This window comes from Coprinopsis cinerea (assembly GCF_000182895.1).
Source record: "Coprinopsis cinerea okayama7#130 chromosome 1 map unlocalized cont3.1, whole genome shotgun sequence".
Taxonomy (NCBI): domain Eukaryota; kingdom Fungi; phylum Basidiomycota; class Agaricomycetes; order Agaricales; family Psathyrellaceae; genus Coprinopsis; species Coprinopsis cinerea.
In genome coordinates this window covers 1,953,521-1,970,142 of record NW_003307544.1, presented here as the reverse complement: position 1 = coordinate 1,970,142, position 16,622 = coordinate 1,953,521, and the positions used below count along the sequence as shown (strand labels likewise).

Genomic DNA, 16,622 nt, shown 5'->3' with positions numbered 1-16,622 from the left:
CAGGATCAGGACATCATCGCGACCTTCGACGTCTCAAACGGCACGAAGCCATCCAATCTACGCCAGATTTGCGACTGCGACCACCCTTTGCCGATTCCTTGAACCACCTCAACAAGCCACGAAACGTGTCGCGAGAACATTTCCAACGTCATGGCCGCTCTTTCACTATGACAGCTGATCAGTTGGAACGGCGGAAAGCGAACATGTCCAAGCTGATGCGTCACCTCGGGGAATCTAGAATACCGCCAGAATTAATCATGGCGCCTCCACAGAAGGAGGTGCGCTTGGAGGACCCGCTGTTCGCGCCGAGAGCTAAAAGTCTCGATTTGCGACCTCTATCAGGCGTCTTCGAGGATGTGACAGAACCACTCACCCCCAAGCTCACAAGGGCTCGATCTCTGGGGTTTCACAAACGAGGCCCCCAGGACGCCATCGACCGCGACCAATCTGACGACCATCACGACTTGCAACGAAAGATTAAACGAAACAGAAAGATGACCAAGGTCCGTACCGTTTAACACGTCGAATGGAATTTTAGGAAAGCTTTTCTGACATGGGTTCGTTAGATTTTCGGACCTGAAGTAACGCGCGATCTGATGACGATACTGGCGGAAGAACGAGAGTCAAGGAGGGCGACACCCATGCAATCCATTGCTGAGCCACCAACGCCTATCGCTGAAGAGCCGCCTGTGCCCCGGACGGATTCTAGGTCGGAAATTGTTCGTTTGGCCTATGATGAAACGGACGATGAGGAGAAGCCTCCCGCTGGATCAATACCACCGACACCAACCCCAGATAGCCCGGCTGACGATCAGCAAAGGAGAACGCAGAAATTGGCCAAGTTCTTCGGCGTCGACCAAGGCGATCTTTCTTCGACTATGACAACCCCTGGCTCTCCCGAGACTCCACAGGCAACCGTAGTCCCTCTCACCGAGATCGACGTGAAGATAACTGGGAGAAGATTCTGGGGCTCCCCAATGAAGGCTGAGCTCAAGAACGCGCACATGGCTGACGCAATCCACCAGCTAAGAAGTTTGAAAGCAAGTTAATCAGTTACGAAGAGTTGATACATTTACCATACTCATTCATTATACCACTTCCTTCATCTATAGTATAATTTGTTCGGCTTTCTTAATGTAGGGATCTTGGGTAGTTGTTTATCTGTGCAGGCAAGTCGTGTTCGGTTTGCAGTAATCAATGACTGATGAATTTTTAGTGGAGCAATCAGGTATGATAGAAAGGAAAGGAGCGGTGACCACCAGGGAAGATCACCTCCTTAGAAGAATAAATACAGGGTCTCCGAGGACAATACTCGTCATGTGTCGGAAGGAGCCTGTCAGTGACATAAGGAGTCCTCCGAAAGAGGCGTAGGCCGTTCTGTGAAAGGAATTAGACAAGGGCAAGCGGGGAGGCATGGTACATACACAATCTCAGATGAAGCACCGTCGAATTTATACACCTTTCGAGTTCATGAGCATTGATTTTGGAGGCTCGCTAACGGCATCGACACACCTTTCCGTACATCACATACTCGTAGTCGTCGTCCAATCCTCGTCTTTTGCTATCTGGGCGCCAGACATCGTGTTCTTTGTCTTCCTCGTCGTCCCCCTTGGCGCCTCCTTTGGTTAATGAAGATGCCAAAGCCAGGGCAAAGCTCTGTCCTTCCTTCAACGGGAACAGCTCGACATTGTAATCCAAGGTCAGGTCCATGTCGTAATTTTTCGAGTGGGCATAGAGACGGGAAACTATTTCATGGATAAGGGAGTGCAAGTGTAACGGTTGAGGGAAGAGCTCGAACCTCGGTCGAACTTTTTGCCTTCCTTGTCGATATCACTGATTGTGAATATGTCGTCAAAGAGGATGTTTGATGATTGAGCGGCCATTCTGGAGTGCAAAGACCAACTTGTTGGTGGTGGAAGATGTTGTTCAAGTCGAAATAGGCGCTATTGACCATCAACGGGCTCAGAATTTTGTTTGTTCACAGGGTTTCACTTGTTTGTCTGACTACGACCACGACCACCATGTTCAGATTCGCTAGTTGGACGCGATATCGACTCTTTGCGACCACAAACCGTGGGCTATACTTCCGGGGAATTATCACTGCTAGTGTCATACCTCGAAGTCCACCTAGCTATGCTCCCAGAGAAGTTCCTACTCCTCTTGTCTTTGTTTCCGCGAATTCTCTAGACCCAGACTCGGGTAAAGAGTGTGTCTACCCGAAAACTCTACCCAGGCCAGAATATTGAAAACTCGTAGGATGTCAACCCTCTCGACGATGCTCTCCGAGAAAGGTTTCACTTGTTTCCAAATCGACCTCAGTGCCAGAGACGCAACAGCCTCGACCAAAGAAAAATCTCATGATGCTCTTATTCAAGAATGCTCTGAACGTGGGTCCCGATACCGTTTAGGTCCCAGAATAATTCACCGAAACCTTCTATCCAAAAGAATTACGCTCAGTGGTCAGGCTCAATGCCATTCCCTTCCCTCCTGTTATCATCGCTCGCTCTGCTTCTTGTCTCATCAGCCAGAAATACATTTCTTCGTATCCTGCCACGGGCCTTGTCCTAATTTCACCACCCAAGGACGACGACGACTTGGAGAAGACGGGTTTCCCCACCCCGATGAACGAGTTCATCTACGAACCCAAGTTCCCAATCGCAGTGATGGATACACCGGAGAGGGTCGCCCAACTCAAGAAAGATCATCGGTTATGCAAGGACCCGCACCCTTTCGTCGACATCGTAGCAGTGACCGAGTTGGAAGGCCAACCGTTGCTACAGGCAGTTGACCTCTGGTTGGATGAACTGGGCGTCTAGGACCAAAGATGCGGACGCCGGTTACCTAGGAAGTCGGGACCTGTTCTGCTCCATAGGTGTTCTACCACTCGTTAGTCACTGATCATGTTAAATTATCACCATAATAATACAACCGTGAACGCACCGAATGCCTGCTCTAGGACTAAGCGGGGAGTATCTACTGTAAATTACCCGACGGCTATCATAAGTTAAGAGTGGGGGATTATGCTTCTTCCTGTCGTTTGGATTCTTCTTGCTCTTGTTTGAGCACTTGTTGTTTTGCCTCAGCGACACTAGCAAGACCTGGAAGGACAACCTTCCATGTTGCACGGCCTCCGAGCACCCTCCTTACTTGGTGCTGGATGAGCTCGTGCAGTTTTGGGACGTTGGCGAGCTTTGCGCGACTGCCCATTAGAGAAGTAGTGGTGAGGTCGAGGACGAAGTCGGGGGAAATGGTGAACGTCAAGACCGGCGCAACAGAATCCGGGGTTGGTGGAATGACGCGTATCTAGGATGGGTCGTGTGGGCTATCATCGCGTCAAAGCTGAGCGCACCGAGTACGTACCGAGGATTTGAATTGAGAGAGGGATATCGTCAAGGATATCGGCAGGCGGGCAAAGGAGGCGGTAGGATAGTTGAAAAGATATGACGTTGATAAAGAGAGTGACAGAGTATCTTCGTAGACGGCGTCAAATTCGATTTCCTATGACGTCGGGTCAGAAGATTGCTGGTGGGGCGAACAGTAAAGGAATGACTGACAGGAGGACTATCGGGGTCGTTGGGATCGCTTTCGCGTATCCGGGCATTAAAGAGAGTCGGTGCACCCGCACCCAAATCGACAGAGTGAATTTTGATCAAGTCCTGCAGCGTGTTAACGAGAATGCGTGTGCTGGCCGGACGACACACACCAGGAAGCCAGCTGGACGTATTTTGTTGGCAAAGGCTTCAATTCTCTGCCTCGCAGTTTCGTCTCCTTCTGCACCAGCGAGATCTCCGCGAAGTTTTGAGCGATAGACGTTGGCAACCTGAGAGAGGGCGAGATGCTCAGCCAAGGCACGCGACGCGAGGGCGCGAAGCGACTCACCTGTTGTAGCAAAAGGTTGAACCAGTCCAAAGATTCAACATCATCTATCTCTGACTGTGACTGGGAGTCTTGTGCCTGTTGCTTCCGTGCAGGTTTCCTGTCGAACTGGGGATGGTAAGAGGTGGTTTCGAAGGGGTTTTTGGTGGAATCGAGGAAAAGGTATTTGAGAATGAGGCCAAGGAGGACGAGAACCGACAGTTGGCCCAGAATTAAGCCCTGGGTAAAGGTTGGCTGAAGAGAAAAGATAATGTTGGTCATTAGGATTCGAATGCGGGGTCGGGGAACGACATAGGCTTTTTGGCTGATTGCAACGCCCTGCAACAGCAAAATCACCTGCCAAATTCCCGGGCCTGAGTCCACTCGCCGTATTCGATCTCCGACAAACCTTCCCAACGGCACACTGTTCCCAAAAGCCATCTGTTGAAGAAGTAAAGTCCTGAGCAAAATTATAGGCCTCTCCAGTATTCTGTTACTACGATGTGATATTTATTACAAAAATCTACAATCGGCAAACTCTTGCTACTTGGTATGTGTCTCGACAGGGATCCGGCGGCAGGTGGCAATGCATATGCCTTGCACGGCCAATGAGTCTCACGGGTCGACATGGCTTCCTCCTCGTTTTCCGCCGTGGTCGTATGGCCAAACGCACCGCTCACAGACTCCCTCGTCAAAAAGGCTTTGTCCCAGTTCCATCCAAAATATCTCCAATTCCCAGAAGATGACGACGCCATCGTCCAGTGGTCCAGCTACGATGTTATCGACCACGAACTCCTCCTCACCCGTCCATCCCATGTCCTCGCTTCAAGTTACATCTTCCGCAAAGCCCTCATTCGAAAACACTTTTTATCTCGCATCGTCCATGCCTATTGCATCAAAAATCCCGATACCATCTTGAAAACCGCCTTTCCTCTGACCTATGAACTCGAAATATCATTTGCCGATGAGCTTGATGAGATGTGGACGGACGAGCTCTGGGAACTGGGAGAGCGCCTCGATAGCGATGATACCTGGTGGATCTTAAAGCCGTCAGTAATCTACCGTCCTTGAATATCTAATGTCGATGGTCTCATTCACAGTAACTCAGCGGCATGGCTAATCGCGGTATGGGCATCCGCCTCTTCGACAGCAAGGATCAATTACAGCAAATTTTCGAAGACTTTGAGGAGGAAGACGATACTGATGACGATGACACCAAGGGGAACGATACATCCGTCGTAACGTCCCAGCTTCGCCACTTTATTATCCAGGTCCGTTGTCCACTCATTTTATCCCGCTTTCTTGTGTTGATCGACATCAGGAATATATCCCAGATCCTTTGCTCTTCGACCCTCGCGAAGTTTCCCAGGAGAAAAACCTCGAGATAAACTGTCTACAGGGCCATAAAGTCAGTTTATACACCTTGTCCCTTCTATGGTCAAACTCACCTCACTTGCAACAAGTTCCATTTAAGAGTTTATTGCGTTGCAACTGGTGCCCTCAAGCTATATCTCTATGACAGGATCTTGGCGTTATTTGCTTCTCTTCCATATGGTCCACCGACCTTTGAAGTTATTGAACCAGACGAACCACCAGTTATCAATCTCCAGCATCACCTAACCAACACCTCGCTGCAAGCTGAGAAGGGAGAAGAGAATGTCCGGTTGTTGGACGAGCTCGACGGATGCCAGATTCTGTCAGGAGATGGAGAGCATGGAAAATTCACATCTGCTGATATCAAGTTTCTCATTAACCAGATGGGAGAGGTTTTGTCCGAGACCTTCAAGGCAGCCCTCGAGAACCCCATCCACTTCCAGGTAAGATCACATACGATCGTCATCGCATCCCACTCATGCATCATTCCAGGCCATTCCCAACGCTTTCGAATTGTATGGTGTGGATTTCCTGGTCTCTCATTCACCCAACTCGCCATCGCCCTTCTCGGTCAAGTTGCTCGAGATCAATGCTGAGCCAGCTATCGAGCTGACCGGTCCCCGTCTAACCTGGATCCTGGAAGATCTTTTCAAGTCCATTGCTGAAGTCTCTATCAAACCATTCTTCGCCCCCAACAAGGAGAACGACTGGCCAGTTGGCGAGACTCGACACCACCTTCTCAAGTGTCTTGATGTTTCTGTGATGCGATTCGACTGAGCTTTTTTTCTGATTTGGATGGAACAATATCTACACCCTGTAATACCAGTTCATAGCTTACTATGGTTCAGCTCGACTAACCACAAATACTAAGGCACTGTGAGTGTGTTGTAAATCAATACAATGTTTTGCTTGAATACACTTTATCTCGTGGGAAAGAAATAGCATTACCCCTTCTTTCCGAACACTATGTCAGCTTCTGCAGGCCCCTCTACTCCCTCGAAGAAGCGCTCCAAATGGGAAGACGGCGACGACGACGAACTGGACCATGGGCAACCCCAAATTCATCCACAGAAACGCCGGGTCAAAGCCAAGTCGTCTAGCACACCAGCTCAGGATTCCGGTCGCGGCACAACCACCGCTGCAGACCATGGTCACTCCCTGTCGAAACGTTCTCGGAGTGTCTACGTTCCGGAACGAACTCGGCATCCAGCTATCCAGTCCTCCCGCTCAGTCAGTTGCTATGAACGGCTAAACCAAATCGAAGAAGGCTCCTACGGCGTCGTCTTTCGAGCGAGAGACAGGCAAACTGGTGATATTGTCGCACTCAAAAAGCTTAAGCTCGACGAAGAGAAGAACGGATTTCCTATCACTGCTTTACGCGAAATCTACGCCCTTATGACCTGCCAACACGAAAACGTAGTTCGCATTCGCGAGGTGGTGGTGGGGGATACTTTGACCCAGTGCGTGTCGAATTCTTGACATTTCCAGCAACACATCCGTATATCAACGCTAGCTTCCCCCTCCTCTTTCAACTGATGCGCCCTCTGCTCTACATCTCGCCTCAATTCGTCTCATCCCGCCTTCCCTCGACGAAGAGTGTTTGTGGTGATGGATTTCATTGAACACGATTTGAAGACGCTGCTCACTTTGATGCCTGCACCGTTCCTGCAATCCGAAGTCAAGACACTTATGATGCAGCTACTGTCCGCAGTGCACCATTGTCACCAAAACTGGATCTTGCACAGGGACCTTAAGACTAGCAACTTGCTCATGAACAACCGCGGGACGATCAAAGTCGCGGATTTCGGGCTCGCTAGGCGATACGGTGACCCTGTTGGATTGGGCGGTCTTACCCAGCTCGTTGTGACTCTGTGGTATCGGTGAGTGTCCCCACTGTTCAGGCTTCAGTCCTCGTTGACAGGTTTGCAGGGCTCCTGAAATCCTTCTCGGCGCTACTGAATACTCTACAGCAGTCGACATGTGGTCTGTTGGCTGCATATTTGCCGAGCTACTCCTCAAGGAGCCCCTCTTTCAAGCCAAGGGAGAACTGGAACTGATATCTATGATCTTCAAATTGCTTGGTCCACCGACGAAGAACTCGTGGCCAGAGTATTTCGACCTCCCCATGGCGAAAACGATAGCCTTGCCTTCACCACAGCCGCACCAGTTCAGATCCAAGTTTCCGTATCTTACGACGAACGGGTTGGATTTGTTAATGTGCTTGTTGACCTACGATCCAGAGCGAAGGATTACTGCCGAAGAAGCTTTACAACATCCCTATTTCACGTAGGTTTCCGGGTCTGCCGGTACTCTCGAAAACCTCTGACCTCGTGGATACCTAGCGAGTCTCCTCTACCCAAACACCCTGACCTCTTTGGATCTTTCCCCTCCGTTGCTGCAGGAGAAAAGTACGCACTCTGTCAGTCTGCTTGATGCATCTCATAAACCTCTTTTTAGGCGCCGTGTCGTACCGGACAGTCCGTCGGCCCCTGCCAGGGCTGCCAATTACAAGATGATAACAGAATTCGATATCCCATAAATATGGATGTAGACACAATACATGTGGCAGGAGCAGGAAACGTAAACGAAGGTCCATTGGAGATCATGAACAAATCACGAGCTGAACACCAGTTCAATTGCCGAATCTCTCTTGGAGTAACCGACGCATCTGCTGGAATCGCTGACGGGTTTGGGTCATCTCCCCGCATCGGTCGTAGTATTCCTTGACCTCTTCCACGGTAAACCTGAATTCCGCGGCAATTTCCCTGAGGGTATGGTCGATGACATGGAGGCTTGCTAGAGCGACGAGGGCCGAAGCACTCAAAGCGGAAGGTTCCTCCACTTCTTGTGGTCCTGGAATCCCTGTCGACGGTCCTGCCTCTTCTCCTTCGCTATCGATTAACGGGTCAGCAAACTGTTCGCAAAAGGGGAGCATAACTGCATACCCTGTTTTCCGTCGTTTATTCATATCATCACCAGGACGCGGTGCCCAGGTGGGTGGTGGTGCATGACCGATTCGAACAGCCCATTCAGGCTCCTCGTTCTCTTCCACTTCTTCTCGCGTTGGAGTCTTTCGCATCTGATCAGGTCTGTCCGGAAGAGCCGATCCAGAAGGGATGGGTAGCATGTGGGGGTAAGGCCCAGCAGTAGGATTAAGATTGGGGAAAGGATGGTGAGGCAATTGCAAGACATCGACATGCTGACCACCGGGAAGCTGCATCCCGTGAGGTAGATGGCTGAGGACATCATCGACGGATGTCGGGAAGGAATCATCCACTTGGTCAATCTTTCTCTTCTTTCGAGTACGCTTGGGTTTCTCCTCTGGTTGGCGAACGAATCCATATTGACCTTTTTCACCCAAGGTTGGCTGTTTCTCCTCGACAATGCGAGCGATGACGCGGTCGAGACGGGATGCGTTCTTCTTGTACCTTTCGCGCCATGACTGCCAAGTATGGCGGGTAACCCAGGCGTATTCAGGATCGCTGGCCTAATGAAGAGAAAATAAGAAGAAGGGGGTAGAGATAGCGAGGACACTTACTTGCTCGATGAGTTGTTGGTAAAGCCGGTTTCCAGTGCGCCCACCTGTCTCTTTGAACGGGATCTTTTCTGCGATCCAACGACAGAGTCGCTGTTCGTCATCCTCCGTGAACTGGGTCCTCCTGTAAAGAATAGTATAAGTTATCAGTGAATAGGCATGTAAACACCACGCACTCTTCACCGGGTCGACGTCCACCCGGATTCTTGTACACCAGAGGGGTATACATCACAGCCCCTTTCTCGATGCATTTCTTGACCCACAGATAAGATTCAACATATTTATTGGGGTCGGATTCATAAGTCTTGACGAGGTGTTGAAACACTTCAGTGTTTGGGTCCGCCAGAATGACTTTTGCAGCTTGAAGCGAAGCACTTGCTATTCCGCCCGAATGCTAAACCAGAAACACAGGTCAGTTTCATAGACAATGCAGGTAGCTAGGGTGGATGACAACCATAATGCGCAAGCTTAGAGCCGATCGGGCGTTTGGGTTGGCGATACTGGGGTGAATATGCATTTGAAGCGGTACTCCATCCTCAATGAAGATCTGCTTCAGCAAGGTGCCTGCCACCTTGCACGCTTCGACATAGGTATAAGGAACAAAGTATCGCTCTGGTCTGTCCTTTGCAGTCCAGCATTGGCGGAGGCGGTTTTCTTCTTGCGAGCCTGGGTTGACCAAGATATAGCCTGCGCGCGGCACTTTGGTCTCTACGCGCCCTCCCAATGACTAGAAAAGGGGTTTCGTTGAGAATCGCTTGACACCGAGTCATTGCAACGCACCGTAATGGATTCACACAGCTCAGCTTGGACGTCCTGAGGCAGGTCCTTCTGGATGAAAAACTTGATTGGCATATTGTTGGCATCTTGGAAAATCTGGAGACATTGGAGTCAGGAACCAGTACGCGACGCCAATTTGTTCTGCGAGGCGCGACTTACCATCGTGGCACCTGAGGTTAAGGTTGAACGGGAACAAGAGTCGTGGGTTAGGGTTTTGCAAAGAGGTTAGGGTTTGACATTGTTGACTCGACCAAAACCGTGTCAAATAGCTTAGGTAATTTCCGACGTCGGACATAACGATCCGGTGGTACCGAAATCTGAACATAACCAAGAAAAACACCGTCTAATAGATACACCACTCAGTAGTCCTAAAAAATACCCTACTCGAGGACCTTGCCCGGGTTCATAATGCCATTGGGATCGAAGATGTGTTTGATCTTGTGCATCAAGTCAATGCTAGCCTGGCTCTTGGAGTATGGCAGGGCGTGAGTCTTCATCGCACCGATACCATGCTCGGCAGAAATTGAACCTCGCAGAGATTCTATAAAAGATTGAGAAAGATTCAAATTCTGCAAGCAGTAGTACTTACGGACGACCTCGTAGATATAAGGTTCAAGAGCCGCCTCAATCTCAGGCTGGAATGAATGAGCAACGACGTTCAAATGCAAGTTGCCTGAGCCGGATTTATCAGCAACATTTCCCCACCTATCTTTCGAGTAAGGCACCCACCGTCACCGACGTGACCGTAGCCAACGACATGCTTAACGGCATTTTCATGCAGCAAACCTTTGCTGCGAAGGTGCTCCCGAGTGTTGTCAACAACCTCTTGGAATTTGGCCACAGGGATCGAGATATCGTATTTATAGGCCTTGCCCTCCTTTGATACCGCTTCAGGCACACCCTCGCGCAATGCCCAGAGGGAAGCAAATTGTGCAGGGTTTTGAGCCAAGACACCGGTGTTGATGAGTGGCTCGTCCGCCGTCAGCAAAGATTCCAGAAGATCATTCAGCTTCTGTTCTTGGGAATTAGCATCACTCACACCGCTCGAAGCGTGAACCACGAACCTCCTCATCGTGTTCGCGACGACCACCACTTGTCTCGACCAGAACAAAGCACTCGGCACCTTCGACTTCATCCTCGCTAAGCGCACGACCTTGGCCGTGTTTGACAGCCAAATCGTAGGCTGTGCGGTCAATAAATTCGAAAGCCGAAAGGATTTCGGATAGGTGATGTTTGACCTTTTGAAACAGCGGGAGAACGTTCTTGTATGATGGTAGAGCCAAGATGACATTGTTGGTCGATTGCGGGGCAGGGGGAGTAAGGATAGAGACACCAGTAATAACACCAAGTGTTCCCTCGGCACCGATGAACAATTGCTTCAAATCATAACCTGGGTATCTGGGTTGAATAAAAAATTCACGCAAGAGGCAAGTACCATACCAACCTGTGTTGTCTTTCCTCAAGGTAGTTAGTTGGTCGAGGATAGTTCCATCGGCCAAGACGACCTCGAGACCGAGAACAGTGCCATGGAGAGAACCGTACCGAAGCAGCCTCAGGCCGCCTGCATTTGTTGCGACATTTCCGCCAATCTGACAGCTGGAATGGGGAACGCGTGAGCATGGTTGGGGTGGTACGGAAAATGGCGGGAACTTGCCTTCCTTTAGCGCCAAGGTCAATTGGCATGATGTGATCTGGTGCAACGTGGTCGGTTAACGACTGCAAGATGCAGCCAGCATCTGCGACAAGGATTCCTAAAGGAGGAGGTCAGCACTGGGGTAAATTTACGGTGATGGTGAGGCTTACCAGAGACCGGATCGTACGTCCGAACCTGGTTCATGTTCGCAAGGGAAAGGACGACCTCATCCCTGACTGGGACGCTTCCACCAACGAGGCCGGTATTTCCACCTTGAGGGACGACACCGATGCGCCTTTCATTGCACCACTTGAGGATCTGGCTCACTTGTTCAGTGGTTTTAGGTTTGAGCACTGTGGTCGAGTGACCCTTGTATCGGCCGATCCAGTCACAGTTGTAAATGTCGAGATCCTCTGAGGTTGCAGAGGCAGCTGGACCCAACGTCGAGAGAATAGAGGAGGGCGGGAGTATTTTTGCAAAGTGAGCAATGTCCTCTGGTGTGACAGAGTTGAGTTGGGGGACGGAGGAGGCTAAGCGGGCATTGACGAGAAGCCTATGGGGAATGCGCGAGGCAACTCTGTGGACGCGGGAGGAGAGCATGGCCCCTGATGCCGGAGTGAGTAAAAAGCATGGATGAGAAGTGATTTATGACTTACTTCCAAATGGTGGAACAGAGAAGAGACTTTACCAGACTTAAGGCACGCTGAATTCTGGTGGAAGGTGATGGGAATTTGTCAGCGACACGGTAGCGTTACAGCGGCGACTCTGGCCATCAACCTCTCGTTGACCGTATTTTCGTCTCCTTCCCATAGCACGAATGAACACCGCCTAATCCACAATCCCCACCGTGGTAGTCGACAGGTCCAATTCCCCCGTCCCGCGTCCCCCCATCTCCTCGTTATGCCCCACGACGACGACCCAAACGGCGGCGGCTCCACCGATACCCACGACGCCCTCCTCGTCCAGGACCCTCCTCCAAGCCCAAGTCCGAAAAAGGTCGATGAAGTAGGCGTCGTCTCCGCCGTAGACCAGCAGTTGCAGGAAGAAGTCTCTGATTTCAGGTCTGGCGACCCAAAGGACCACGGTAGCCCCGCAGAGTCCAGTAGGGGTCCCTCGTTCTCGACAACAGCAGACCACACTTCAGAAACGGGCAGCGTCCAGAGCATGCCCGCAGTGCGCATCTCAGAGTCGCCAACACCGCTCGCCAGTGACCACCCATCCCCCGCACCGTCGCCCGCTGCTTCAGTGATTTCCCATCGCCCGCCACCATCGCCCGCCCGTAGCCAGACACTCCAGGAACAGGCAAACAGCTCCCAGACGCAACTTCAAAGGAGGGCTCGTCACAGATCGGTGATGCTCGAAGTAGGTCACCCGCACCGTGTTTTCTTGCTGCTCGGGCGCTAACGGATATAAAAGGGTCGCTCGGCCAACAGACTGTCTGGTTTCTTCAACAACCTCATGAACCGCCGGGACACTTTGGTTCCGAACGCCAGGGACGCTGTTCCAGAAGTCCCATCATCTCACCCTCCGTCCAGGAACCAGTCTGCACCACCATCTGAGCCCGTTTCTCGTCCAACATCACCTTCACCGCCCCCTCGCCCTGCAACTCCTCCGCCCCCTTCACTGCCTGCTCCAACCCTGACAGAGCTAGGACTCTCTCTTTCCACCGTCACCTCCGACCTTTCTCCATCTCATTTCAGTGCACCACCCACAAGCGGGGCTTTCTTGGCACCTCACTACCTACTGCTATGTCATGCTCAGGGCCTTGACGTTCTTCCGCTATCCTCCCCTCCTGCACCTCAACCATATGCTCTGGTTCGTCGCGTAAGCTTTAAAAACGTCGTCGTAATGGAGCAGCGCGGTGTATTGGTCGCGATCGCTGGTAGAAGGGATGGAGTGCGGGTATACGCATTGGAGGAAGTCAAGAAGGCGATAGAATGGCGAATTGAGGTCGAAATCAAACGTGAACGAGATCGTTTACGCCGGGAAAATGTCAAGAAGTCGGCGACAGTCCGTAGCATCGACGCTATCGATTTACGAGAACTTTCTGAGAAACCACCTCGAAACTTTCTGTCAACACCGCCCCCCGGAGAAACGGATACTCGACGGCCCAATATTCTTCGAAAATCATCTCATGGCTCAATACCGGTCCCAGTCCCCACCAACGTCCCGCCTCAATTACCGTTGATCCCTCGGCCACCTGTAGCCCGGCCCAGGCAAAAACCACGGTCAAGCTCAGTGCAGCTTCCACCTACCCCTCCTATAGCTGCACGACACCCGAGTGAAGATCCTCCACCTTACGTTCAAGAGGAGCCAGCCAGTTCCCAGGCGAGCCTTCTTCGTCCACAGCCCTCAGCTGTCTCTTTACGTGCGCGGACTCGCGGCAATTCCATCACCAATGTGCTTGCCGGACGACCACGGTCGACATCACGCGAACCTCAGTCCAAAGTTGATTGGGCAGAGTCCAGTGAAGACGAGGCGATAGATATTGTAGCAGCGGGAGCAAGCGGGAGTCAGGCTTTGGATGAGAGGACTAGCGCGACATTGTCGGCCAGTCGTGCCTCAGCGGGGCTTCCTCCAGTTCTCGCCCAGCCTCCTGTGGTCCACACTCGACACCGCTCTGGGACGTTACGACGGAACAGACCTTCGAATCTCGACCTTTCGTTGGCGTTACCGGCTGCCAGCATGCAGCCACCACCTTCTCCAGCTCCCACCCTCTTGAGCCTCAGGCAAGCTCTGGCGCAATCTGCGTCATTGGACGGTGATCGGGAAGGCGGAGAAGAGCCCACTGATCCAGCCCTTGGGGAGGATGACGAAGGGGACGAAACTGACGGTCGCATTAGCCTCGCTCAAGCATTGCTCGAGAGCCGACTGCCCGAGTTACCACCTCTAGGAACAACCCGTCCACAAGAACCCATACTACTCGCAACAACCAATGATCGTGTCGAATCCCCGCCTGGATCTCCGGTTGGTAATTGGAATGGCCGGAATACACAGGGAACAACCGATACGTCGCCAAGTACTTCCAGGCGCAGACGGAGGCGATGGTCTGTGTTGAATATAAATTCAAACGAGGGCGATTCGCCGCAAGCCGACGCTCAGCAAATTCCCAATCCCCCACTAACAGCTCCTGCAACTGAACGCTCGCCTCATCGTTTCACGAGGTCACACTCTTTCCGTTCAAATCGTTCACAGCCTGCTAGCATCAGTACTACTCCTGACCCACCATCTAGCGCATATCCTCCCTCCCTTTCATCACAAAGGACGACAACCCCTGTTACCAACCTCGCCAGGTCCGCCACGCGCTATTTTCCACGGATTATTAGCAATGCATTTCACGGTCGACGCTCAGAAGAACGTGCGGCTTTGCCAGCACATGCCTCTGACAGTGAAACAACCAAGCCCTCCGTCCAGTCGAGTAACCAGGCTCCTCCTCCGAAGCTGGAATACGTCAAGCTACCGGGCACGAAAAATGCATTGATGATAAAGGCAGTGGAGACTGCTAAGAAAAGGTCGGTTTCATATTGATTGTTAAACATTTGATATACTTACACGTCGTGCAGCTTCCTGGCCATCCTGTGCGGGGATAATGGCGAAAAGGTCGAACTCTTCGCCGGTACCTACCGAACTGCACTGGGCTTATCCAGGACCTTCATCCTGCCGGACTCTCCTCGTTCTTTGGAACTACAACTCCAAGGCGACGATCTCGTTGAAGTGTTCTTGGTATTCGCTCAGAACGTGTTTGGCTTGGAACCTGCTACCGTTAGGGTACGAGAAGTGCGGATAGGGCGCGCAGAGCGACGAGCTGCACGGCGACGAGCTCGTGAAAACAACCGAACAGGGACAGGCGAGCACGCTGCCGCTCCGCAGGAGGGCGAGCCACCGGAAGAAGATGTGGCCAATGTTAATGTCACTGTCGGGGTGTCCGTCGCCGTCGAGTCAACTCCAGCCACTTCTGGAGATGCGACTGTGAGACCTGCGTCTCCGACGCTGGTTGCAAGCGAGCATCCTAATGCACCGACAGAGCGCCCCGCGACCCCTGTTGACTCTGCTCAGACGGCGTCCACGTCACAACTGGATGATCTCCCTTCTGTAACCTCGGCAAACGCAGGCCCGTACACAACATTCCAGCAACTTAGCTTTGCTCCCAAATTCCCTTTGGCATCCATTGCTGACGACTACATCATTCCGCCAACATACCCCTCCTTCATTGAATACCGCAAGGAATACGAACATGACGAGGCAACTAATTCTAATGACGGCAACGATACCAATAATGAGCCACCACCCGCTGACTTTTCACCACCTGGATTACCTGTGCCGATACCGACCAAGCCGCCCCAATGGTACTATCGCGACCCAAAGGGAGTCGTTCATGGTGAGGGTTTTGATGCTATTGTATTGGTAACCGCTCTGATGATGACTGGTGTTCAGGCCCATGGAAGTCGTCACTTATGCAAGCATGGTACAAGCAAGGGCTACTTCCTCCCGATCTGCCTATTCGACGTGAAGAAGATGAGGAATTCACCCTGTTGAAGGAACTTCGTCTTCAGAGTGTTGATCCTGCACAACCGTTCAGCTTCCCTCCAACACCGCCTCCACCTCCCCCGGTACCTCCACCGCCAGCCGAGAAGCCGTTACTGTCTCCTATATCGCTGCTGGCTCAACCGCGTCACTTTGGGCCTCCCGCTCTCTTTTTCTCCTCCCGTGGTGGTCACAGCACAACCGTCGTCGACTCGAGAGGTCGTTCGGTTCTGAAAGGCAAATTTGTCTGGACTAACGATGATGACTCGGAGGACTCGAAAGTCACCTCGAAAATGGGGGATATCAAGCGGCTGGAGGCGTTCGATGTTCAGGATCGGTCCGTGCTGGTTGCATTGAGGCAGGGAGGTCTGGAGGCTGTGGATTTGTGTGACGCGCTTCTCCGACCAGCCGACGAATCACGGACAGTGCTCCCCCACTATAGCCCTCCGCTCAGTACGACCAACAGGCGCCCACCGTTTGTATGGAAGATTGGCACACCGATCGCGGCTTCTCCGACTCCCTTCAGCGCGTTGACCAGTCAGAGACCGAAGACAGGTTTCGGGCACTTGTCGGGTAGAAAATCGTCAGTCAGTTCCGGCAAGACAGTGGTTGGACGATCCGATGTCCATACTGTTCCGGGTGACCTGGAACCGACGGATGAAGTCTTCTTCGTTGGAAGGAAGGAGGATGAAATCTACTTTTGCGAACGGAATGCAGGTTCATTCCGCATTCTCAGGTTGGCACCTCAGTAAACTACACCTTACTCTCCAAGACTAAACTAGCTAGCTCCACACACAAGAACCCTTTGATCACGAACCTATTCAACCCCACATTGTTAGCACTATAACCTGCTCTGCTTTTTTCCCTCCCAATTTTGTAGCCCACATGCACCTTTTGTTATTCTATTCGTAATATGTGTATTGA

The 16,622-nt window shown here is 51.8% G+C and overlaps 9 protein-coding genes across 9 annotated transcripts; 5 read left to right on the top strand and 4 right to left on the bottom strand.

The window, feature by feature from the left end:
* Positions 1-167: 167 nt before the first annotated feature.
* Positions 168-1,049, top strand: CC1G_03664 (hypothetical protein; the record flags this gene model as incomplete). The annotated part of the gene is made up of 2 exons (XM_001828818.2): positions 168-503; positions 567-1,049. The coding sequence occupies 2 exons, from the start codon at positions 168-170 to the stop codon at positions 1,047-1,049; spliced, it is 819 nt and encodes a 272-aa protein (XP_001828870.2).
* A 219-nt stretch (positions 1,050-1,268) lies between these two features.
* CC1G_03663 (RNA polymerase I) lies at positions 1,269-1,883 on the bottom strand (the record flags this gene model as incomplete). The annotated part of the gene is made up of 4 exons (XM_001828817.1): positions 1,269-1,377; positions 1,425-1,459; positions 1,513-1,745; positions 1,799-1,883. The coding sequence occupies 4 exons, from the start codon at positions 1,881-1,883 to the stop codon at positions 1,269-1,271; spliced, it is 462 nt and encodes a 153-aa protein (XP_001828869.1).
* A 138-nt stretch (positions 1,884-2,021) lies between these two features.
* CC1G_03662 (hypothetical protein) lies at positions 2,022-2,816 on the top strand (the record flags this gene model as incomplete). Its single annotated transcript, XM_001828816.2, has 3 exons — positions 2,022-2,206; positions 2,257-2,387; positions 2,458-2,816. The coding sequence occupies 3 exons, from the start codon at positions 2,022-2,024 to the stop codon at positions 2,814-2,816; spliced, it is 675 nt and encodes a 224-aa protein (XP_001828868.2).
* Positions 2,817-3,018: 202 nt separating this feature from the next.
* Positions 3,019-4,137, bottom strand: CC1G_03661 (hypothetical protein; the record flags this gene model as incomplete). The annotated part of the gene is made up of 5 exons (XM_001828815.1): positions 3,019-3,303; positions 3,361-3,498; positions 3,555-3,656; positions 3,704-3,820; positions 3,880-4,137. The coding sequence occupies 5 exons, from the start codon at positions 4,135-4,137 to the stop codon at positions 3,019-3,021; spliced, it is 900 nt and encodes a 299-aa protein (XP_001828867.1).
* A 345-nt stretch (positions 4,138-4,482) lies between these two features.
* On the top strand, positions 4,483-6,039 carry CC1G_03660 (tubulin-tyrosine ligase; the record flags this gene model as incomplete). The annotated part of the gene is made up of 5 exons (XM_001828814.2): positions 4,483-4,904; positions 4,964-5,126; positions 5,177-5,263; positions 5,319-5,672; positions 5,722-6,039. 5 exons carry the CDS (start codon positions 4,483-4,485, stop codon positions 6,004-6,006), a joined length of 1,311 nt encoding a protein of 436 aa, XP_001828866.1. The 3' UTR covers positions 6,007-6,039.
* A 156-nt stretch (positions 6,040-6,195) lies between these two features.
* Positions 6,196-7,768, top strand: CC1G_03659 (cmgc/cdk/pitslre protein kinase; the record flags this gene model as incomplete). The annotated part of the gene is made up of 6 exons (XM_001828813.2): positions 6,196-6,669; positions 6,743-6,827; positions 6,908-7,109; positions 7,159-7,515; positions 7,572-7,637; positions 7,687-7,768. The coding sequence occupies 6 exons, from the start codon at positions 6,196-6,198 to the stop codon at positions 7,766-7,768; spliced, it is 1,266 nt and encodes a 421-aa protein (XP_001828865.2).
* Positions 7,769-7,861: 93 nt separating this feature from the next.
* On the bottom strand, positions 7,862-9,616 carry CC1G_03658 (hypothetical protein; the record flags this gene model as incomplete). The annotated part of the gene is made up of 6 exons (XM_001828812.2): positions 7,862-8,120; positions 8,175-8,716; positions 8,768-8,888; positions 8,941-9,158; positions 9,216-9,491; positions 9,545-9,616. The coding sequence occupies 6 exons, from the start codon at positions 9,614-9,616 to the stop codon at positions 7,862-7,864; spliced, it is 1,488 nt and encodes a 495-aa protein (XP_001828864.2).
* Positions 9,617-9,921: 305 nt separating this feature from the next.
* Positions 9,922-11,774, bottom strand: CC1G_03657 (D2HGD protein; the record flags this gene model as incomplete). Its single annotated transcript, XM_001828811.2, has 7 exons — positions 9,922-10,082; positions 10,131-10,214; positions 10,271-10,553; positions 10,606-10,931; positions 10,986-11,046; positions 11,084-11,292; positions 11,345-11,774. 7 exons carry the CDS (start codon positions 11,772-11,774, stop codon positions 9,922-9,924), a joined length of 1,554 nt encoding a protein of 517 aa, XP_001828863.2.
* A 300-nt stretch (positions 11,775-12,074) lies between these two features.
* On the top strand, positions 12,075-16,450 carry CC1G_03656 (hypothetical protein; the record flags this gene model as incomplete). Its single annotated transcript, XM_001828810.2, has 4 exons — positions 12,075-12,536; positions 12,591-14,686; positions 14,738-15,552; positions 15,609-16,450. The coding sequence occupies 4 exons, from the start codon at positions 12,075-12,077 to the stop codon at positions 16,448-16,450; spliced, it is 4,215 nt and encodes a 1,404-aa protein (XP_001828862.2).
* Positions 16,451-16,622: the final 172 nt, after the last annotated feature.